The sequence below is a fragment of the Caretta caretta genome, chromosome 14 (assembly GCF_965140235.1).
Source record: "Caretta caretta isolate rCarCar2 chromosome 14, rCarCar1.hap1, whole genome shotgun sequence".
Taxonomy (NCBI): Eukaryota; Metazoa; Chordata; order Testudines; family Cheloniidae; genus Caretta; species Caretta caretta.
In genome coordinates, this window is record NC_134219.1 from 11,149,700 (window position 1) to 11,174,095 (window position 24,396).

Sequence of the window (24,396 nt, forward strand, 5' to 3'; positions counted from 1 at the left end):
CTTACCAATGGACAGTTGTCTACATCACAAAAACCACCACAACTCGCACTAGTTGTCATACTAGATAGTAGTCATAGCTGAGAATGAGCATGGAGATTGAGCTTGTCTTTTACCCCAACAGGTAGGCTCTCCAGGTTAGCGTTAAGGTAGACTGGCAGGTACTGACTGGGGGAAGTTTGCACTGCTACTGCCTCTTTGCTGTACTTGTTTTGAGGATAGATGACTTTAAATCTCCGATTCTGTCAATATGGCATCTTTCACAAGTACTAAAAGGTGATCAGATATTATGGTGATGTGGGACCCCATAAATTCCTAAATAGATCCGATAAATCACATACACACAATGTACCTCTGTGACATGTCTCTAGTCTAATTTCTCCTGACATTCAAGCTAGAAAAAAAGCACAGGGATTCAGTATAGAGAGTAAAGGTCAATTTCTGTAGAAGCACATTGTATGCATATGCTCCTTGGATACCAGCGAATACTATCCTCTCTTGTACTAATACTTTTTATGCTATACACAGACAATTCAAATTCAGGTTAAATGCTATATTTCCTTAAATGGATTATTTCATTTTTTAAAAAATGATCAGAATTAAATATTACCTTCAGTTTACTTATTTCTTTTAAAGCTTCATTTCTTTCTCTTTTAAGTCTTTCCACATCATCCATTTCCAAAGAATCACAAGATACAAGCTGTATGTATTAAAATATGAAACAAGGGGCAAATTAACAGAAGCTAAAATTAGGTTAAATGCATCTATCACAATGCTTGATCTCTTTAAGAACAGAGTCTTGTTAAAAGAAAGTCACAAGTAGGACTGACAAAAGAACTTTTTATAGCCATTAAACATTAATGAAAATGCAATTTGTTTCTCCAAAATATTGCAGGTTTTCAGCAACCAAATATGAAAACTTTCAGTTGAGAACAAAACAAAAAAAATGTTGGTTTAAACTCATTTTTAACTGACATTTTCTGACCAGCTCTAGCCAGAGGTTTTCCTGCAATGAAAAAATAACTTGGTTTGCTAAAATGGATTAACAAAAATTATCCATAAAAATTTCTGAGACAACAGTGCCAATAAAACTAACTACCTTCCCCCTCCTATTTTATCTCAGATAAGGAATAACTTACATTCAGTATTTCTATCCCATCAGGGTTCTAGGTAGGCCTTCATTCTTAAAAATTACCTCTAAAGTAAAGTGATTTCCAAGTGCAATAGAGGTCCAAATCACTGTGCCACATAATTGTTTATTACTCACACTGCAGAAAGCAATCAGCAGTCCCTTTAAGGAACGTCAATAAAACATTGTTATCCACTCATGCTAATTCACAACATATTTATGTGAATTGCTCTCTGCAAACTAGGTTGCTTTAACAAGGTTTTTTAAAGGGTTCTTAGGAACTAGGTTACTTTAAAGAAAACCATGATATGAAACTGTTTCAAAAATTTGTACAAGAATTGGAATAGTTTTAAGTAAATTAACCTTTGTTAGCTTATTCTTCACAATAGATAAATACTACTGAGCTCCAGCAGATACTTTACCTGTGAATCTAATAAATTGGCAATTTCACTGGCCCCAAATGTTATAGGTCTTGGGCCACGACCTGCTTCATCCAACTGCAAACAGAATAGATTTCTTGCAACCTGAACAAAATCTAAAACAGAGTTTAGTTACTGTAGTTTGTGGCATCAATTTTAAAGGAGTCACTTTGTTTTTCCCTAGTTTAAAACTGTTTGCAACTACTATTGAAAATGAATGCAGCGGTTGTGGAAGGTGCTGGTCTGACAGCCTAAATTATGGAGTAGCAGTAGCCTCTCCATATTCACCTTTGAGCTCCCCTTTAAGTATGAATTTTCAACTCCTCCATTAACTTCCTGAAAGATGAAACAATCTACCTGCAATTTTGTCTACAGCTTCTTATCTCAGCACCGAGTTCTTTTGAGGAAGTTCGTAAAAAAAAAAAAAAAAAAAAATCAGAAAATAGAGTTTTAAAAACATATGCTCAGGAGCTTGCTAATATTTTCTCAACTTGTGTTTTAGTTTCAGTCCCATAGTTTGGACAAATATTAAATAAATAAGATACTAGAAATTCTACAATTCAGTTTCAGAGATCAAGAAATAGAAAGAAACGAATATTGTTTTAGGTTATTCATAGAGCAGCTGGATGACACAGACTGGAGACCTGACACATAATTCCTTTGATTTATTATGCAATTTAAAAATAAAAAAAATGTATACCTATATTTTTATTTATTGTTTTGAAGCCCACTTTAACATTTAAGAAATTTAGAGAAGAAAAATGGTTAACTTCTAAGGTTCGTGATGCCTAAATTAGTAGCCACTAAAATGACACTGCATGCTTCAATCTCATGACTATTTCTTAGGAAACTATTACACAAGAAATATTGTTTACAATCAAGTAGTTTGCAAAAATGAATTTGCTATAAAACAGATACTTTGTGCTTTTATTTTTGAAAGAAAGCAGTGATTTCTTAAAGACTAAAGCCATTTTCATTTAAAAAACCCCCAGACTTAATAATACCCTATTTTCAAGACAAAGTTGAAAATTCATTAGTACAAGTGAGAGCAAAGTGCACTTAAGGGCTAGTGAGCTGAGACTGCTCTTCATAAAGGAGAAATCTGATTTCCATTACAGATGGCTAGTTCCAGAATTGCAAGTTCATTGTTAAATAGTAGAATCACAATCTCACCTCACCATGTAGAATTTTCATTACCGTAATAACTTACAGATGGGAAGGTTATTTTAACTGAAAATATATACAATGGTATTATATGCTCTCTGTTTCTATGTTACATTATTTTCCAGGGCACTCTACAAATGGTTACCTCCAAAAGATACTGTGCCTTTAGAATCTTTCTGGAGTTGGTGCCTCAGGACTTGCTGCTGTTCATTTGTGGGCTGAATCCCAAGATAATTTAGTGCCTAGAAAACAAATAATTTTTTTAAAATGGGGGTTAGAGGTCTCTGCCTCAAATGGGGGAAAAAACCCTTTTCATTATAGCTCTCCTTTACTAAGATGATGTGTCTTGTGGGGTCACTGTTTCTTAAACCTCGTCAAGGACAGATAAATAAGAAAGATGACAGAATGGGCTCTGGTGACTCCCCAGGTGTAGCTGTCTTTATTAATATGTACTACTTGTGGCTCAGTACAGTTTTTCCATGATCGTGATATTTTGGTCTGAAAACATTAAGGTTAGAACGATCATCGTATTTATAATATTGTCATCACCATAGTATGAGAGTGTTGGTTTACAAAACTATCAGAAGCTACCTGACGCTTAAGAAACTTTCACTATACTAGACTAATGAAGGAAAACGGGTAACGGTTGCCACACTTATGCCCATGCTTCCACACAGTATCCCTATTTTGACTCACTTGGACCGTCAGCACAAAAATGATTTCATATCAAAGTTTCAGCATTTGCTTTCACTCACAGTTTTTGTATTTATTTAATTTTTTGTCAAGTTAAACTAAATTTGGTGCTTGTGCTTTTGAGCCACAGGGAATTATTAAAAAGAAAAGGAGTACTTGTGGCACCTTAGAGACTAACCAATTTCGTGAGCTACGAAAGCTTATGCTCAAATAAATTGGTTAGTCTCTAAGGTGCCACAAGTACTCCTTTTCTTTTTGTGAATACAGACTAACACGGCTGTTACTCTGAAACCAGGGAATTATTAGTTTGTGTACCTCAATAGCTTTTATAAGACTAGGTTTAAAAAAAAGAAGTAAATAACCCAACACACATTATACAGAGCACGAGATAATGCTGATATATATAACTGGTAATGGTTTCTTTATAGTGCTAATGGAAGTAGGGCAGACTAAACATAATGGAGTGGTAGAGTATACCTGAAAATTGCATATAAATATAATCATTTGCAAAACAAACCATTCAATGGCATGTAAACAGTCTGCAAATGCTATATCAAAGACAATAAAGTATGTAATAAAGAGCCAAATATTAATGTAAATTAAGTTATATGCAGAAGTAGCTAACTGAACCAAAAAGACATACCAGTTTCAAAACATGAAAAATGACTGACTATTTTTTTCAAGATAGAAATATAATCAATGTTAAGTCCTTTAGATTGTACTGAGGCTTGGACTGCTAAATTAACGAATGATTAAAATGTCATATTCTAAAAACATTTCTTCAAAAATTTTTGAATATTGCACACAAAGATGTTTATCATAAATCATCATTAAATGGACAGCCAATTGCTCATACCGGTTTTCCTTTAAATGTTATTAAAATGGCTGAGGCAAAGTAAATACCATGGAATTAGTTTCTGGATAGTAGCACAAGACAATAATTTATGACAAAGGCAAAATGCTCAAGGAAAAAAACCTGCTGGTTAAAGCCTGGCCCAACAAAACACTCAAGAACATGCATACTTTAAACATGTAAGTCCTACTGCATACAAAGTGACTTCTTGTGTTTAAAGTCAAATATGCACTTAAGTGCCCTGGCTGGACTGGGGACCAATGTGGAACTTTCAAATGACAGCATGCCCTGCTGTTCTTCTCAGACTACCTGCCTTGGGACTGTCTCAGATTTTCCTCTTTCAGGGCAGCTCCATTTTTAAATGCCCCCCCTACTGTCTGTGTGCCTGGGTTCAATTTTTATATTGCTTGATAATTTCTTTGTTTCCGAACCCATGTATGAAGTCTTCCTTTTGCCTCAGATTGTTTGACAGCTGCTTCCTTGTTTGGTAGGTAGAACCATTCTGTCTCAATGGCTTGTAATCCCTTGTCTGCTTACTGTCTCCCCACTATAGGTGGGGGTGTTGAAATCACTGAAACTCCTCTAGTAGTGGAAATCTATCACACCATTTTAGCATGCCATCTAATTTGGGGCATATAATCAGATTTTGGGTTACAGGCCAATAATTATTACTGAGCATCCCCACATTCATCACATGTTCATTTCTCCAGAATATTTTCAGATATGGAGGGATAAGGTAGAAGATGGACGAGAGATGGGAGAGAGACTAAATGGGAGAGAGACTAAAACAGGGAGAGAGGCTGGTTGGAATTAGGAAGCCTTATGCACTTCATCCTTATAATCTGTTAGCTTTCAACTTGATGCATAAATTACAAGATGTCAACTGGCAATCAATTTATATGGGCAACATGCAAGATGGTTCTCCACATCAAAGGCCAGGGTACCAGATGTCTAGGCAGGTGCTTAACTTTAAGTATATCAATAGGACCTACTTATGTACTTAATATTGACCTATCAACTTCAATTCTGCAGTGGCAGAGACATGGACAAGAGGACCCAAAAGATTTCTTTCCCTCCATCTTTACCATGTATTATTAGCTAGATGATTTTAATGGTCTCTTGGCTGATCACCTGAAGACAGTTTTCACTGTATAGCTACATTTCCTCCAACTCACAATTAGATCCTCTTGCTCCAATGACCTGAGTATTATTAAAGTAAAGTAATGTTAACACTGCAAACTCCTCTACTGCAGTCTCTCATGGAACGTTGAAAGGGATCAACTGAACTTCTTATAATGCAGTCTAACACTCTCACATTAACTCCAAACCATAATTAGAAGATCTTTTTGTTACTTTGAACACTGTTTGTTATCTTTTACCCCCTTATTGACACTTGTTTCTTATGATCAAAACAAGAAACAAATAAAAATGTTGGTAAAATATGCCTATTTGTATTTCCTTCTGAAATACACTGTGTCATGGAGGAAAGATCAATAAAAATGATAGATCAAACTATTGTATGCTGACAGTGCTAGGGCAAATGAAATAATCAATTTAAATATGTCCTGCATGTTTCAGCAAAAATCTATGTGACTGATCTGTCCTTCTACAGTACTTGCGTGCATCTTATTTCCTTCTGCATCTCTCTCATCTGTTTTCTACTTTTCCCACATGAATCTTCTCCAGGATGTTACTTCTCTGTAGGCGCAATTTCTTTGACTTCTTTCATCTTCTTTTACTCATCATATCTCCACATACCTTTGTGCGTATCTCCATATTTCTCTCCTTAAATTTTAGCTCCCTGCCTTTTTTTAATTAAAAAAAAGAAGACTTTTATGTACGTGGCTTTGTTTGCATTTATTTTTTCTATTTATGAGCCCTTGGCACTTTGTTCTTTCCTCCGTACCTAGATTTTATTTCACGTTGTTTATATTCTGAATGTTTTGGCTACAATTTTGTGCCAGAGACTCCACAAAGTTCACTAGGGACTTTGCTATTGCTATCAATTTTATGTGGGAGGCACTCGGATAGTACAGAGATAGGTGGCAGTATAAAACCCTAGGGAAGGAAGGATGGATAGAAATGAGTGAAATTCCTTTTTTCAATACCCTCTTTCAAAACGATGTTGTGTACACTTAAGATGCTCAGCAAATAATGCATTTAGAAATTAACCAGCCATTTAACTATTTGACCCAACCAGCCATTTAACTATTTGCCCAATAAGTAAAGTCAGATATGGATACAGAGCCTGAGAGATCTATACATTTGGAAAGTAATCAGTTCTTTTTTACCTATTTAAGCAGTAGTCAAGCTAGACGTTTTCTTTAGACATTTTACATTCAATGATTATGAAAAAAATAGAAAACAATATTAAGCGCTATTTACCATCTCCAGTTTCTCTGCTTTGAGACGAACAGTGGGGTTCAGAGAAATCTTCCTTTCTTGAGGTCCATAATCTTCAGTCCAGTTGGAAGCAATAGCTAAGAGACAACAGATTGTACATAAATTGGAATTTTAATTGGAACATTTCCCTCTGAAGAATGTATTCTGCAGTCCTGCTGTTCAAAATAATTCCAGCTAATCACCTGACTGCAGGAATGAACTCTAATGTTTATTATGACTTTTTTCTTAAATGCTAAAAGGTACATTACTAAAATATTCATTAAATACCCAAAAGAGGAAATACAGGCACCGTTTAACCACTGTTAAACCATTTTATAATTATCCATCAAAATGGGAGGGAAGTATGTAACATGAGGTCATGTCGTAACAGAAAAACGTGACTTACACTTGTGATACTACCTTCTGTCATGGAATACATACAGAGTGCTTTTGGAAACAGGTTGGGAAAAACATTTATGAATTCAGAGATGTCACCCATTGGTTAGCTTTTCTGCTACTGTCAATTCCAGGTGTTTAACTTAAGGAACTGGTCGGTTCTATATATTCTCTGAGGAAATAGCAGGAGGCACTGTGTCAAGAGGAGGATTATCTCCTGCCACTGAGGGGCAGAGCTGAATTAGGGATCTTGCCTGGAGTGAATCCCTTCTGGCTTCTCCTCTTGCCTAGTGGGAATGGGAAACTCCCCTTCTCCGGGGCCTGTCCACCCACTGTGCCCCTCCTTTCAGATAAGAGTGTAACAATTTTCCATAATTAAACAATGCACTAATATATTAGGATTCGGATGCAGTTGTTCAGTTTCCCTTACGTGCAAATTATAAATGCAGGAGGAAAAGTGAGTCCAAAATTATAAGCAGCCAACACAAAAGATTTCACACCTACAGATTTCTTTTGCAGGGAAAACAATACAGGAAAAATCAACTATAGCTTTGCCAGAGTGCTCTGGCTTTCTCAGTCTGTTGGAGAAACATCTCAGTACACTAGGAAAATAGCAGAAGGCTCTTCAGGGCCTTTGACTGCTCGCTATATGCACTGCAGCAAATTTGTAGCTTCACTTAGATTTTACATGCACTAATATTTTATTTAAAATAGGACAAACAATAAATCCACTGCTGAGTTTTTGCAGACGGCCAGGTACAAAGAGGGACATGCTATAGACAAGCTTATCAATGTGAAGTTATTAAATTGCCTAATTTGGAAAGGCATCCAAAACACTTCTTATTAAAAGGCTGAAATTCTGAGGAACAATCACATATTAACTGGTGTTCTTAATTAGTTCTTCGTCCTATTTTATTATTTCATCAAGAAGGAGACGGAGATGGGCTCAAACCAAAATCTGCATCTGAAAACCTCAGGACTCTGCAGTTTGGGACCATCTCCAAAACACAGAATAGAAACAAAACTAAAAAAAAACAAAAAAACAAAACCGGATTTCGTAATTCACAAAACATCTGTTTCCAAGCTCAAACTAATTTATATTCTCCACATGTGCTCAACAAAACATCTTTTTGGAAACCTGTAACACTAATACTGTTTGCATGCTTTATTAAATTCTAAAGACAGCAGGCTACATCCTAAGCTAGAGTAAATCGGCATAGCTCCCCTGAAGTCAGTGTGTGGATACTAAGCTCACAAAACTATTGGGTCATGGGCTTTATGCATAAATTTTTTCAAGCACGTCTCGAAGTTATGCTGATTTTTCTTAATCACAGCAATTTTTGATCCAAGAGCTTGGATCTTTATCTCACATTAGCCTTGAAGAAGACGTGTGTGACACAAATAGCAGTTTCAGTCAAGGACATGTTGTCAAATGACGATGGAACGAAGGAAGTCCAGAGACAGCATATGGGATAGCATAATATAGATTGTACAGCAACTGCTAGAGCCATCTTGTTTATGTTATTATGCATTGTAGCCTTCTTAGTCCCTTTTAAAATATCATTGGGAATCTGTTCCCATGGGGACTGTCCTTGGCAAATGAATTTTTTGTGGTGGAGACGCAGGAACAAATGTCCGAAACTGAGGTCCAGATTCGCAGCTGGTATAAACTGATGTAGTGTCACTGACTTCTTCTGATTTAATCCAATTAATTCAATTCTATTTGTGGACTGAAGCCAGTGAAGTTTCACCAGCTGAGGATCTGGCCCTCACTAAACTGCATGTCAGAGAGCCACAAGGTGGGTGACATAGTATCTTTTATTGAACCATCTGCTGGTGAGAGGACAATCTCTCAAGCTTACACTCTACCACATATGTCCAAAATCTTTAACTGTGATCAAAATAGATATAGAGCCCCACTGTTTCAAGCAGGGAGAGAAGGGGGATATTTTCTTCGCTATTAAGCTCCCAATCACTGCATTTTGTCTGTTGCATAGATCCCTCATTTAAAAATACATTGGTTGGAGAAGTCTGGATCTGGAAAAGAAAAATGGTAGTGGCTCAGCTCACATGTACCCCTTCCTTTTAACTAAATAAGAAGCCCTAAACGTAGATCAAAGGAGCCTTTGTCTTGTAATGCTTCTGATCTAATCTAGTCATGGTAGTTTTCATGGGCAATATGATCGAGAGGTCTGATTATTTAACTCAAGCTGTATGAAATACCATGACGTCTCAAGTTCCAAAAGCTGGTATTCAGCCAGTTAACCCCTTTGGAATATCTCTATTTATGCCAAGTTGGTCAAGATCCCAATCCGACTGCTTCATTTGGAATTAGGGTATCTACTATGGGCCACGTTAATCCCTAGCGCAATTTAGGTAATGTCAGTGGAGTGACACTACGGTCCTCTGTGTTGGTCCTCCCTCTCTTGACAAATTAGACTGGAGTTTTTGGTCATGTGGACTGATCAATTAGAGAGGCAGATGTAATGAACACACTGCCCTCATTTGTACCAACTGAGCGGTAAGAGGGCTCCTTGTCTCCTGCATAGCAGTACAGAGCACAACCATTAGCCTAGCGATACATACTTACATTGGTGTTAAGTATGTCATTCCTGTGCATTTTCATTGTTCATAAATACTATGCAAATCGTCTCTGACGGATTTATCACTGTCAATTCAGATCTAATTGTTGTGAAAGATCAGATCCCCAATTATTTTTCCTTCAGCACCTCCAAAATATATATCTAGAGATATGATATGATTATTACCTTTGCTTGAACATTAAGGTTCTGAAATACATACAGAAAATTCCATAGCAGTGTTTTAAGTAGATAGTTTACTAATGTAGCCTCTATGTAACAAAGAGCATACAAGCCACTTTAACAGTTATTTTTGTTCCTAAAATAAAAAAAAAATGTCCTCCTTAAAAAAATAAAAATAAAAAAAAGTACATGCAATATACTTCTACAGCATTTTATCAAACTGAGAAAGCACTGTTTCTATGGCAACCTAGTCTTGATTTATATGTGAGTCTTCATTACCTGGTTTCAACTGAGTCTATTGATTACTACTGCTGTACTGAAACGTTATGATCATTCATCTGTGTTTAGTTTCAACTATTTGTCCAAGAAACTGGACAACATAAGTTATATTTGACATGGATTCCTGAACAATCCATTCATTTTAGACTTTTATTCACGGCTAGAAAAATGGCCCACATGCCCTTCCTTAAAGCCTAGTAAATCACATTGTGCACTACTTTCTGTGGAAGAGGAATTGCAAAAAATAAGAGGGGGAAAAAATTAAATAAAGCATTTACCAGCCGCAGACACATCAGCAGGGCTGCTGTCTGCAGAAGGAATTGGAGATTGTTCTCTCTTCTTGAATCCAGTTTTCATCTATGAAAGAAAATCACAAGTCATGAAATGACATTTGCTAAAGTAGGTCAAAGACCAGACTCGAAACAAATGTTAACCTTTAAAAAAAATGGGTGGATGGGTAGACAAACAATACTGGAAGAACACTGAAACCAAAAACCCCTATGTTATGTTTAAACTCTTACAGGCACCATAAAAAAGCAATGACATTCAGAATGTAAAGGCTACTGTGGTATACCCACTGTGCCTCAGCACTACAGAGTACTTTTCATATGGTACTATTTAAAAAGTAACTGAAGCCAATGTAACCATGCTCTGTCTGAGGTGTAGCCCACATTGATGATTTTACGGCTTTTAAAGACTTATTTTTCAATTCAGAAAGCATATGTGATTTCTATTATGTAGACATTTTAATAAAAAGCCATAAGTGAGACATTTTATTAGAAAATGTATTATAGATCATTACTGATGAGGTTTGTACTAAAAGTGTCAAAGCTAGTGCTGAAACAGAAGAGGGCCACTTTGCCACATATTTAATAGGGTGCAGTATACTGTAAATCATGTAACATATTAGAAAAACTTCTATACCACTGAAACACTTGCTCTTGTTGTTTTACAGGGATTGTTTTCCCCTCGTCTTGTTTTCCGCACCTGAATTTTAGTGCTGGTGAAAGCTGCAACAGTGACGGTCTTTCATGGTGCATCCAATTTTTGCCTCTTTGCCAAGACTATTGGCAGACGGAGCATTAGTTCAAAATGTGACCGTTTATGAGACATGGAACAGGGAACTGGACTGATACCAAAGTAATTAGGTATAGGCTGATGAACAGCTATCAAATAACAATGGGTCATTAGGGGCCACAGCTGAACTTAACCTGGTAAGCTATAGTTGAAAGGCTCAGTCCCTCTGGCAGAGCCATAAGTGTACACAAACTTAGCATTATACTACAGCAATATAACAGACATGGTAATATTTTCGAGTCTCTGAGGTTCATTATCTGCAGAATAACCATCACAGTGAACACCAAAAAAGTGCAGCTGCGCAGGAGGCTGCACCCTACACAGGATGTTTCTGAAAAGGAATACATAGGCATGCTTTTCAAATATGGGCACAGGGGAACCACCTCCTTTGACTACAGAGTCTAAAAAATAACTTTATAAGTCCAGCTTATTGAAAGAGAATATTTTGTTCACCTCTAAAAAGAACTATAAATTAAATATATTTTAAAAATGCCAGAAAACAGAGGGCAGTTCTAAAATAGTCAGCTTTCTCTGGTCTTCAAAACTTTCACACCATCGCACACTATGATAGTTTCGTTTGCACTAACGATGTGCTACTTTAACTAAAATGTTTGTTTATATTTTTCCTTCAGTGTGATAAAACATCTATAAAACTCTGAGTTCTAAACAAAGTTTTATAGTAGTCTACATTCCATCTCCAAACTGTATCATCATCATAAGGTGTAAAAATCTATTATTTTAAAAAACTTCTTTTTTATTGAAGGAACTTGTCAACCGTCTCCTAAAGCCAGGGAGAGAAACACATTTTACACAGCAGAGAAACATCCATTAACACAAGTTGGTGTGCAACTCCACACTAACAAGCTATACAGATATACAATGTACCAGAAAAGATACATGCAAATAAAGCAAATAGTCACAGGTAGCTGGCACCCCAGCAAGGAACAAGGTTTGAAATCTAAAGGGAAGAGGTGCCAAAGAGTCCCCAAAGGACTGTCAAGTGCCCCATATGTTATCTGGTCTTTCCCTACACAATGTTGCAGCAGCTAAAATCAGATGGGAATCTCTTGATCTCAGTTAGCAGAGTTAAATACTGCATGACCAGTGGAAGGACACTCTCAGTTGAGAGCCCCCCCACAACGGAACTCACGCCCCTGGGAGGTTTGCTGGAGCACAAGTTTAGCAAGAGTTGCACTAGATTAAAGGCTTTTTTGTGTGGTTTAGTTTTTTTGGCTTTGTTTTGGTGAGGCGTAAAGATTTTATGTCCCGTTTGATTTTAGCCCTCAAAAAATGACAGTTATTTCTAATTTCAATAATTGTACATGGCTTCATGTAATTCTCATTTTTTGGTTTAAGTTGTATATAAACCCTCTGTTATGGTAATAAGTACTGTAAAAAAAATCTTTAAATAAGAAATTATTATTATTATTATTCACTATTTACTAATATTCAAAATCTCCTCCATATCTGAAATATAAAATGGAAATGGTTAGATATAATTTATTTTTTCAAAAGAAGAATTTGACAACCTAGGATCACAATTAAGATTTAATTGAGAAGCGAGATGACCAATCAACTAATGATTTCAATTAATATTCTCGTTCCACTGGCCAGTACTGTTGATTCTAGAGAGATCTCACACATCTACCAGAAAGCTCCTAATACCCCAGGGGGTTTTGAGGAGGAGTCTAATCATTTACTTATTGGAATGGTAACTACTTGCCATTGATCTAATATTGAAATATGGAAAAAAGTTGCAATAGGATTTCTATAATTTAGAAAATTAATCTCTTCCTTGGTTTGTTCTAAAACAAGAGACAAGACTATACTCACAGTGTAGGATGTGGACACCTTTGAACCCGGATTCTCATTAGGAGGTGAAAGAAGATTAAACGCAAGTAGTGTCTGTTGCTGTCCACATCCAGCAGAAGATGCCAAGAGACTGCCAGGACTTTGAGGATTTTCAAAGCAACCGGGAAAAACTCTTTGTCTGATAAAAGCGATCTCCCAGGCAGATTCAGATCTAAATTTAAAAATAAATTTTTTACATAGATTATATGCAACACTGTTCATAAAATGATAAAGCAGCCTTGCAAAATTCTACTTGTCCAAGCCTCATGGGGTGAGAATTTTTTTGACACTTGTTTTTATTTCATTCCTCATTATCATCAGTTATGAAGGTGGAGGACTGGTGAGTAGCATTTGTGACTGAGCTAGTAAAGTTTCCTAACAATTTTGCATCACTTGGATTAGTAACATATTTGAGCTTTTTTAAGAGTAATATGCGTATTTAATATTTCAGAGCCATGAACTTGTCTTCTTACTTCAAACTACTCAAAAGAAAACTTGTACAAGATTTCACTTTGGGGGTTTAGCTGTTGTAGTACAATAATTACCTCAGCTTTGTTCTGTTGATTATACTTTTTGCTTCTTCATAGGAGACTCCAATCATTGACTCCTTGTTTATGGATACAAGCTGGTCTCCAGGCTTCAGTCGTCCATCCTAATCAGTAACAATAAAGAATCCAAGTGTGACATTCTGTGTTCATTGTTGAAGAAGATGTAACTGAAACAATTTTCTAACTGCAACAGTTTAACGTGTACTTTTGAACCCATGAATTTAAGAAACAGTCAAGGCTGGCCAGACTTTCTGCCTGGACGAATATGTTTAATCCATTAGTAATATACATCTTTTGTACTGCTGCTTAGTAGAATAACTGTGCAATGAAAGAATGTGTTGTATGTGTTAGATTTCAAAAGGCACAAAGAAACAATCATCAATACTATATTCTGCGCTTTGGTTCTATAAATCAGTATCGAACGTTCAACAACTGTTACCATGCAGAAAAGCTATGGATGCACCAGACTGCATCAGACTCACTATTATAACTACTTTGAGGGAAAAATATGCTGACCAGTTTTTCCAGCTACCCAACTATGCACTATTCATTTTAAATAAATGCTATATTATGAATTGCCTGACAATCACAGAATCATAGAAATGTATTCAAAGTCATCCAGTTGGGAGCTATGCCCCCAGTGCTGAGAGCTACGCCCCTCGTGGAAGTGGTTTTTTAGAGTGCTAGGAGAGCTCTCTCCCAGTGCTCTGCTGCGACTACACAAGCCATGTTAAAGCGCTGCCGTGGCTTTAATGTTGTCAGTGTAGACTAGCTCTAACTTCATCAATAGAGGCAGAAGAGAATTGTAGGAATAAGAACAACATTATCTGCTTTTTGCAGTTTGTAGCCATGTTGGTCCCAAGGTATTAGACAAACAAGGTGGGTGAGAAAATATATTTTATTGGACCAACTTCTGTTGGTGAGAGAGAAGATTTTGAGCACAGATCAGGTCTGGAAAAGGTACTCGCTGTCACAGCTAAATATAAGGTGGAACAGATTGTTTAGCATAAGTAGTTAACACATATTCTAAGGGACCTTTTATACTGAAATGGCCCATTTCAGTATCTGTAGTCAAAGGAAAAAAAATGGGGGTTAGCAGGTTATAGGCTCATCTTTTGAAGGTAAAGATCGCATCGTGGAACAGACCACCCAAATACTGAAAGAGAACCTGATTCAATACAGGGAAAAAAAAACCCCACATCTCCAACCACACAATCCTAGTTGTCACCTACAACCTCCCACTGAAACCCATACAGGGTATCATTTAACAATCACAGCCCATACTCAATGGGGGACTATGCCCTGCAAAAAATCTTTCCCAGCCCCCTCTTTTGGCCTTCAAACACCCCTCCAACCTCTCCAAGCTCATCATCCGAAGCAAGCTCCTCACAGGACACACCAACTCAAAGCAGCACCAGACTCTGCCTGAATAACAGATGCAAAACCTGTAGAGGTATCTCCATTGCTACAATGATCAATACCTCCCACAACATGCTTTTCAAGATCCCCGGGTCCTATGTCTATCACAACATGGGGTGTGTTTCAGCTCATGCACTATATGCCCCAACTAAAACTATGTGGGTGAAACCAGACAATCACTATGCTCTCAAAAGAGCTCTCACAAAAAAATGATGAAAGACACAAGTACCATATCACCTGTTGGTGAACACTTTTTACAAATTTCAGAGTGGTAGCCATATTAGTCTGTATTAGCAAAAACAATGAGGAGTCCTTGTGGCACCTTAGAGACTAATAAATTGATTTCGTCATAAGCACAAGGACTCCTTGTTGTTTTTACTTTTTACAAAGCAATTACTCTGACCTCATGCTCAAAAGAAACCTGCACAACACAAGCCTAGGTGCTAAATTCATAACTTTACTAGATGCTAGAAATCATGGTCTTAATAAAAACATTGGGTTTATGGCATGTTACAACAATCTTTAACCCAATCTTTAACCCTCCTATTACTGAAGAGGTTTTAATGGGCCTCTTCAGCTTGAATTGTCCCTTAGAATATATGTTAACTAGTTATGTTAAACAATCTCTTCCACCTTGTATTTAGCTGTGATACTGAGGGCAGCTCTACAAATTTACATCAGCACAGATGCACCTTTGCCGCTGTAGTAGGTCTAGTGAAGAGGCTCTTAGTCAATGGAAGAGAGCTTTCCTGTTGGATTAATAACTCCACCTCCCGCAAGAGGCAGTACTATGTCGACAGGAGAAGCAGATTGATCTACAACTTTCTGCAAACATAGAGACATACCATATTTCTGTTACAGACAGTCATAGGACAACATTTTTAAAAAGGGGGCTTGAATTCTCATTTACACCGAGGTCCTTTTATTCTCTTCTGGCTGTGTAAATGGGCCTTAGAGTGGGCATAAATCACAGTGTAATTGAGAATTCAGTTGAGAATTGAGAATTATTAATCATTCTATATATTGTCATATTTTTTTCTAGCTTACGCTTATAGATTGTAAAATTACTATATTTCACTAATATATGGCCAAAAAATACACACACTCAAGATGCACCTGTGTTTCTGAACCCATACAAATTCATTGCATGGACAATTTGGAAGATCTGAAATACAAAATTCTACCTTCATTCAATTTTTTAATATTTCATAAAAAAATCCCCAGAAAAAACACAATTTTGAAATTAGTAAACCTAAATATGCTGGCCTGAGAAGGAACAAATATATAAAATTTTATAACATACATATACTTATATTTTAGCTGCTTGAACACTATGATTTTATAACACATCATATTTTGTTGTTTAATATTTGTCTTTGACCACAAAGAAAAATAGCTTGTTTTTTATTTGCCACCAGTATACAAAAATACCAACTACAATGCTGCCCTCTGGTGGCTCACATGGCAAACATCACATTTTAAATTGAAAAAAGAAAAGGAGGACTTGTGGCACCTTAGAGACTAACAAATTTATTTGAGCATAAGCTTTCGTGAGCTACAGCTCACTTCATCGGATGCATGCAGTGGAATTTCACTAGTCTCTAAGGTGCCACAAGTACTCCTTTTCTTTTTGCGGATACAGACTAACATGGCTGCTACTCTGAAACCTGTCATTTTAAATTGAGAAATTTCAAAAAGATGAGGATTTAAATACAGCCTCAGATTTTGACTGTTTAAACTGTATTAGTGTTACAGTACAGTTTGAAAATAAATGACTTAGTCTTGCTCCCACTGACCACAACTGTGAAGGAATGAGCACTAAATTACATAGGTTAAGACTGTAAAATGTTTTTGGTAGCTATAACAAAATAAGAATCATTTTTATTAATGAATAAGCAGTTTTAAGGTAGCATTCCAATTTGCTCCCCGATCTGCAGTCTGGCCTTAACCTGCCCTCCCTTTCTGTACCTACAAATCTGTGATCACAAATAATCACAGGCAGAATTTTGTGGCCACAAATCATTGCAGGTGCAATAAATGTTGTTGAACATCCATGCCTTTGCTTTGCAGACACAATCAATATTTACATGTCAAAATGTCCCACTGCTGTATGCAGTGTTGTAGCTGTGTCAGTTCCAGGATATTAAAGAGACAAGGTAGGTGAAATTCTATTAGAATTAGATTGGTGAGAGAGCAGCTTTTGAGCTTTCACAGAGCTCTTCTTCTGGTCTGGGAAGCTTTATCAGTCCTCATTCTGAAAGGAAACCTGCACAACACTTTCAAAAGACGAGCCGGGGCTTAAATTCATAACTTTGCTAGACGCTAAAAATCATGGACTGAGCAGAGGCACTGGATTTATGACTTATTACAACAATCTATAAGCCACTAAAAGCCCTCCCCGCCCAACTGCTTCCCCCCGCCCCTTTCTGTTCCTTCGTATGACTGGAGGGGTGTTCATCTGGAATGGTCCCTTGAAATATGTGTTCACTACTTATGCTAAACAATCTATTTCACTTGGTATTTAGCTGTTATATTTTGATTAAGGTCATGTCTACACTACAAAATTAAGTTGACCTAACTTACATTGGCATACAGCCACCGCAGTAATTACATTGCTTGTGTGTGTCTACACTTGGCTCCTTGTGTCTGTGGTGCATGTCCTCACCAGGAGTACTTGTATTGACCATACTGTCAATGTGGGACATTGTAGGACAGCTCCTGAAAGCCAGAAACAATTGACTAAGCAATGTGGTGTCTACACTGACACCGCGTAGACCTAAATACATCAGCCTCGACTCTACGCTGCTCGTGGAGGTGGAGTTAAGTTGGCGTAGCGGGGCAGTTACATTGTCTGGAGCAAAATTTAAGTGTAGATGCTTCCATAGTTAGGTCAAAATAAGCTGCCTTGCATTGACGTAACTCTGTAATGTAGACCAGACCTAAGTTTCCCAGACCCGAAGAAGAGCTCTGTGAAAGCTTGTCTCTCACACCAACAGACGGTGGTCCAATAAAAGGTATTACCTCACCCTCCTTATTTCTAAAATGACCCACATCACACTTATAAATAGCCCTGGGTTCAAAAAGAATGGCTATGTTTAGAAAATCTAGCTCTGAAAACTGAATTTTTTGTGATTTATTAGTCCTCCTTGTCCATTACATACTTTCAGTGATGCAAGATATAGTATGCAAAGAGTTCAGCATAACTCTTAATTATTTGGCCTACAGGATATTCCCTTTATTCTGGCCTGGCCACAGCTACTGTTTGAGTCTCAACTGGGAAAAAATTGATAGGTTTTGTGATAAAGGAATGTGACAGGATATCAGGAGATCTGAGTTCTAATTGCAGCTCTGCCACATACAGGTGTGACCTTGCCTGAGCAAATCACAACTTTTCTGTGTTTCAGTCTTCTCAGGTAAAAGATGTGGATAATGATTCCTATCTACATCATATCTTAGCTCATTAACGGTGGCAATCAGTTGCAATGGTGATGAGTGCAGGATGGCGAGAAGGGCCATTCTGCTGATACAAAATGGCATAGAAAATGGGAGAAGGAAAAGAGAAGAAGTGCAGAAGTTTGTGCCTATGACCACTAAGCTTCTTTAAAGAAGAGCAAGCATATACTCCCAACTAGTATGTAGCTGCCTGGGATCCTGACTGCCAGCCAGCCCTAACTTTAACCTTGGCCACCAACTAGCCCCAATCCTATAACCCTTAGCGAGCTGTGGCATGCCAGCAGGAACAACTGGATTCCTTTCCTAGTTTTCTCCAGAGTGCCCTGTAAGCCTTCTGATTACCACATGGATGCATGGAGGAGGAGAAGGAAAGGATATCTACACACACTTGCCTCCTCCTTCCCATACAGGATAGTCACTACAAGGCAAGATTTCAGCCTTGACAGGATGCTCTATTAAAGCCACTATCTAAAAAAAGTCTAGTGTCACCTATCAGAATGCTGTTTTTTAGATCCGGCTTGCTGCTAGCATAGCAAGTCAAAGTAGATCAATCTTGATATTGGAGAGCATTTATACTGAGGTTGGTAATAAATAAAGAAAAAAATGGAGCTGCATGGGAAGGAACTATAAATAAAAGAGGACTTTATAATATCTACCTTATGACAGTCACCTCCAGGGATAACTTCTTGAATATACACCAAGGGACCTTCATTTCTGTTAATTCCTCCCACAATGTTCAAGCCTAGGCCTGTTCCCTTGGAAACAGTGATAATCTGAAATGCACTATCACTAGGAGAAAAAAAAGAAGAAAATTAGCATTAAAAGGTCAGTTACACAGGCTGCGGAGCTTGAAAAAAGCAGCAATGAAGACCCATGTGCAATATTTCTCTTGTTGGTTTCACATATGTGTTGCAACAATTAGTTTGACATAAATGGCTGACATTTAATCAGGAGACTCATATAGTCCACATTCTTCTTAATACAAAATTACTAATTTCAATACTAATTTAAGCAATTACAAATAGAAAGTCAAGTTAAACTAAGCATTAAAGCAGTGCTATATACACTGATAGAATTAAAGTGTGTCTAATTCTCTACTTTCATTAGAGACATAACCATATTTCTAGGGATCTGAAAGAAATCATAAAAATGCATTCGTCTGGAAAGTGTCACATGTCACCTTTCTCTTTTTAAGGTTATTTTAAAGTATTTATAAATAAAAGTAGGTGTTCTTGTGTAAATCTAACTGCAAAGCTGTCTTGCTGTGTGTCCATTCCATCTCAAGTTTATGATGGGGTATCCACTCCACATAAGGCCAGAAGGGGTTAAGGTAGCAAGGTAGGTTAATTAACTGCCTGGGCTGCGCCTGGAGGAGCAGCCAGGGAACAGGGATTAATTAGACATGAGGCTCAGATGGACAGGAACAGAAGGGGACTGTATAAAGTCCAGGAGTTGAGAGCAGAAAGGGAACTGCAGCAGGGTAGTCTACAGTTACTCCCTGAGAGGAAGGAGCTTGCGCTGCAGAGCCAGAAAGGTAGCAAAACTCAGGGGAAAAGCAGGGATAGGGCAGACTTTGGCTCCTGATGAGCGGGGCCCCTGAGCTGGAACCCAGAGTAGAGGGCAGGACTGGGTTCACAGACAAGGCTGTGGACTGCCTGGGACAATTCATGCTGGAAGGCTTTGGTATCCCGGAAGGGGGAAACATGCCAGAGGGCTAAGCCACAGAGAGGTCCTGGAGAGAGAGAGAGAGAGAGAGAGAGAGAGGGGAAGGAGCGGAACTATTGGAAGGGGCATTGACCTTGCAGAGCTAATCCCCAGAACTGCCAGGAGGTGGTGCTGTCACACCATCCACAAAACTGTTACAGCATTTTTACTGCTTACTGTTTTCCAGAAACTTGGTATACATATTTTTCAACTGCCTCAGTTCAACACAAGCATTTTTATAAAGCTGTTTATATATATATATTTATATTAAGACAGAACTTGTTTCAAAAAGTTGTCAGAGCAGAGTGCTGGGAGTTAGGATTCCTGGATTCTAGCCCTGGTTCTGCCACTGACTCACAGCGTGACCTCGGATAACGTGGCCAAAATTTTCAAACTTGGATGTCTCAAGTAAATATGGCCTGACATTCCGAGGTGCTGAGCTTGTGAATTTAGGGCTCGTGTACCATACCTACCTTTCTAGCTCCTAGTGACTTCAACTGAATACGTAACAAATATATTTTTATGTTTTTTCTCTTTTTTGGCTTTTAAAAAATATATTATTGGATTGGCAGCCCTCCTACAGTGTTTGCAACCTAAGCATTGTGGCAAAGTGCTAGTGTACATGAACCAGAACCAAAACTAACTGGGAGCTGGCTAGAAATAACAGTAAATCTGATCAGCCTAATTTCACCAAAATGAACACAAAAAGTAAACAAATGGCAGAAAATGGCCAAAATAAATTAGTTGTAAAAATTCTTTCAGTTTTAACAATCAACAATCAACAGTGTTATTAGTAACATGATTTTTAAAAATATAATCTTCGTAGTCCTTTAGTGAGCTCCACCCAAAATATTCATAAGACCTACACACAGCTACTTTTGATCAAGGGAGTTCAGAGAAGATAGCTAGAGTCAGTTTCAGGAATTACTTTGTGAGTTGCGGGGATGTTGTGGTAACCGAATTATTTCCATTGTAGCTGATGACAATACCCTTTGGACGCGGAAGCTGAGGACTTTGTGACCTTGAGGATGATCCAGAAGAAAGGCTGTCAACATGTTTTCCTCAAAGAAAGAAATAGTGAGAAAAGAGAAATAAAAACCACATTCAGGGAAGGCAAAGTGTTTCATGGACATATAACATCAATTTCTGAAAGTCTTGCTCGGGCAAATAGTTCAGTACATGTCAGGAAGAGGAGCATGATTTTTCCCCATGAACTTAAATTAATACCCTGTTCTAGTTCTGGTAAACTGAATCATTATGACCAAGTCTTTTATTATTAATTTTGATATTGAATAGAACAGAAGTGTCTCTGGTATTGAATGTTTTCCCAAGCAAGCATTTCAGGCTTCTCTGCAATATCCAGCTTGTCACAAGATCCAGCATTTTGCAAGTCTTGCAATCAGCCATATCCAGCCTTCTGGGTAATAGGAAAAAATGTGAAGGCTCTAAACCTACTCCTGGGAGGGAATGAATGTGATCTGACCCCTTCCTTTTGGCTCTAGGAAGGCAATATTTAGCACCTGGATTCATTGTATAACATGTGCACTTGATCTGAAAAATCAGAAAAATAGGACGCTGGAGTTGAGAGCTCCATAGCAGCTGCTGAAAATAACTTATCTCTGCAATGCTTTATTTATCCCTCTGCCCCCTCTTACTTCTAAATCAACAGCTCAGGTGTTTCACCCCACTTTCCCAGTCCTTCCTTCCTTCCATCCTTAGAGAGGATCCCATAAAAGAAAGCTTCTGTCAAAAGGACAAACAAAACCACAAAGAAGCCTGAGGCTACACAGCTTCAGAGTGGGGGCTAAGTCAAGCACTCAGGTTTTCAGAAACAGACATCACTTGCTGACATGTGAAGACTGGCCCTTCAAATGAAAAGAGTGGGTGAAGCAAAATAATCTTGTATCTACCTTTCTTAAAGAGGAAGGTAGATGCAGTATATAAATCATCCTTACTAGTGCACCAACCCCAAATGGAGTGTGCATCGGTACAATCTCTCAGGTATCAACACTTTGCAATGTTAATGCACCTTTCCGCAGAGAATTTCATAACATTTTATAAACCATTCAATAATTAAAATCTTTTGAGGTAGGTGATACAATATAGATGGGGAAATAGACATGGAGAAGTTAAGTGACTTGCCCAAGATCACAAAGTGAGTTAATGCTCAAGTAATGAATGAACGAACACAGGAGTCCTGCCAGACTGCTAGTCACCTGCTCTAATCACAAAGCCATACTCCCCATCCCACCCACCCCCAACCTACATTTTTGAAGTGCTGGTTTACATTTCATGCAAGGATGACTACAGTGTTAGCCTGAAATAATGTTAGAGATCAAGCATCCTCTATTACTTCCTTGTAGTGCAAAATGTAGAAATATTCAATGTCTCACCAGCTAGCAGTTGTGTTGGTGAACATCTTGCAGAGCCTGTGTTACTGCATGATCCATATTTATCCATCAGGTCTAGAAATTCTTTCCTATAATAATAAAAATACCTTTGTTTTTTATTTATTTGACTTCAGTTACAAATGCACCCTTGTAGACCATGTAGGATGCCATTTGTTTAGAATGTATCTCTCACATTTTCCTCTGAACACCCAATTTCCCCAGACTACAGCGTACTAAAGGTCAGATGGCTCAACACCAGATGAAAACTGATGTTTTTGTCAGACATAAAAATACAGAGAACAGATATGTGAAGGACAAGCACAGAGGCTGATGACAGTTTCTCCATTAGATGGGCCGGTTACCACAAGGTACAGAGGTTTAATTGCTAGCTCTATTCACCCTGGATTGCAAGTGCCTCTGAAGCAGCTCAACAGTCACCCTTCAGAATGAGAGAGTGGTGCTGCTTGATTCCAAGAGGAGTTATTCACTAACAGAAATTCGATGCACAGCACAAGGGTAGAAAGCTTTTGTTCTAGCTTTGTTATTAATTCTGAGACACAATATTTAATACATAATAGGAGGATGAAAAACACCTGGAACCTGTTTTTGCTTTTGCTACACAATAATAGATCAGATTTCATTCATAGGATTTATACATCTGAATTCTCTCATGTTTATTCAGGGATTCTTCTTTATAAATACAGCTTTTTCTTTGCTTGCTCCACTGGAAAAGCCAGTGAGCTCCTATTAGCTTTTCTGATTGTTGCGCTCAACATTTTGTCTGATCAAGTGCACGACTTTGAAACGTGAAATGTGACACTGTCTATTTTTCTGCATTGTTTTAAATGTCAGCTGACTTACTTGACTTGCAAATATTTAGGAACAGGGAGCCTGATTCTGACCTCACCTTCACTAGTTTTACACCAGCGTAATCGACTTCACCAGAGTTACTGCTGATTTACTGCACTCTCCACATATAAAAATGAAAGATACTTTGAAGCTTACAAAATATTTTTTTGTGGGTTTTTGAGAGAGATTCTGGTAATTTTATTTGAAAACACTGACCAAATGAGGAAAGCTAGCTACTGGCAATTAACATCTACAGCTTGCTTCTGTTCTCATATAAGGGCAAGCATTGTTATGTATTCTGTTTTACAAAAAAAAAATGGAGGGCAGCCCTCCTGCAACAAGCCTGTCATAACAGAGCAAGCTGGCAGAGAAAGAATAATGCTGCTTTTTCCTCCTCTGACCACCTTCTAACATGTCCACAGAAGTACAGGCACTTCACCCAAGTGGTCAAATGACTCACTGGCTCTCCATTTCTTTCAGGATCCAGTTAAAATTGCATTGGTTAATTTAAAAACCATCTGTGAACTCCTTCTACCACAACCCAGGAATCACACCCCACATTACTTTCCCTTCTGATCATCTAGCACTACTTCCTTCTCTACCCCACCACACAACCTTGCTACCAATGGTGAAAGACCCTTTTCCTTCCTAGGCAGATGTTTTTATCCCTCCCTCTAATTCTGAATACCTGTCTCCCTTGCATACACCTCTTCACTCTCTTTCTCCTGCAATTTTTTACCTCTGCTACTGAATTAATTCTGTAGAGTACTGCGGGATGCAATTTGTACAAAAGACGCTACAGGAAAGGTAGCGGTTTTCCCCAGTACTATATTAGCAACTGAAATGTCTTATTCAGCAAGTAGTTGTCTAATTTAATAAATAGCTTATACAGTCCAAAGGATGAGAACACTAGAGGGAGAGTTGACACTGTACTTGGATATAAAGAGTGATAAAGTCTTCTTTACATCTAGAATTTAGGTAGCATCAGATATCCTTCTATGGCCTTGTTTCAGGGCTGTTGTGCATCAAAA

General features: G+C 37.8%; 1 protein-coding gene across 4 annotated transcripts in view; it reads right to left on the reverse strand.

Annotated features, from left to right (window-relative positions):
- Positions 1-24,396, reverse strand: part of STXBP4 (syntaxin binding protein 4) — a 128,481-nt gene that overhangs the window by 93,912 nt on the left and 10,173 nt on the right. For all 4 annotated transcript variants that reach the window (XR_007352376.2, XM_048817273.2, XM_075119248.1 and 1 more), the window contains exons 6-15: positions 22,520-22,605; positions 21,055-21,187; positions 19,079-19,211; positions 13,548-13,654; positions 12,985-13,174; positions 10,353-10,431; positions 6,641-6,735; positions 2,855-2,951; positions 1,549-1,661; positions 608-697 (exon numbers count right to left, since the gene is read on the reverse strand). Coding sequence is in view for 3 of the 4 variants with exons in the window: in XM_048817273.2 (XP_048673230.2) it covers positions 608-697; positions 1,549-1,661; positions 2,855-2,951; positions 6,641-6,735; positions 10,353-10,431; positions 12,985-13,174; positions 13,548-13,654; positions 19,079-19,211; positions 21,055-21,187; positions 22,520-22,605 (1,123 nt within the window). In the remaining variant the exon portion in view is untranslated. The remainder of the gene's footprint in view (positions 1-607; positions 698-1,548; positions 1,662-2,854; positions 2,952-6,640; positions 6,736-10,352; positions 10,432-12,984; positions 13,175-13,547; positions 13,655-19,078; positions 19,212-21,054; positions 21,188-22,519; positions 22,606-24,396) is intronic.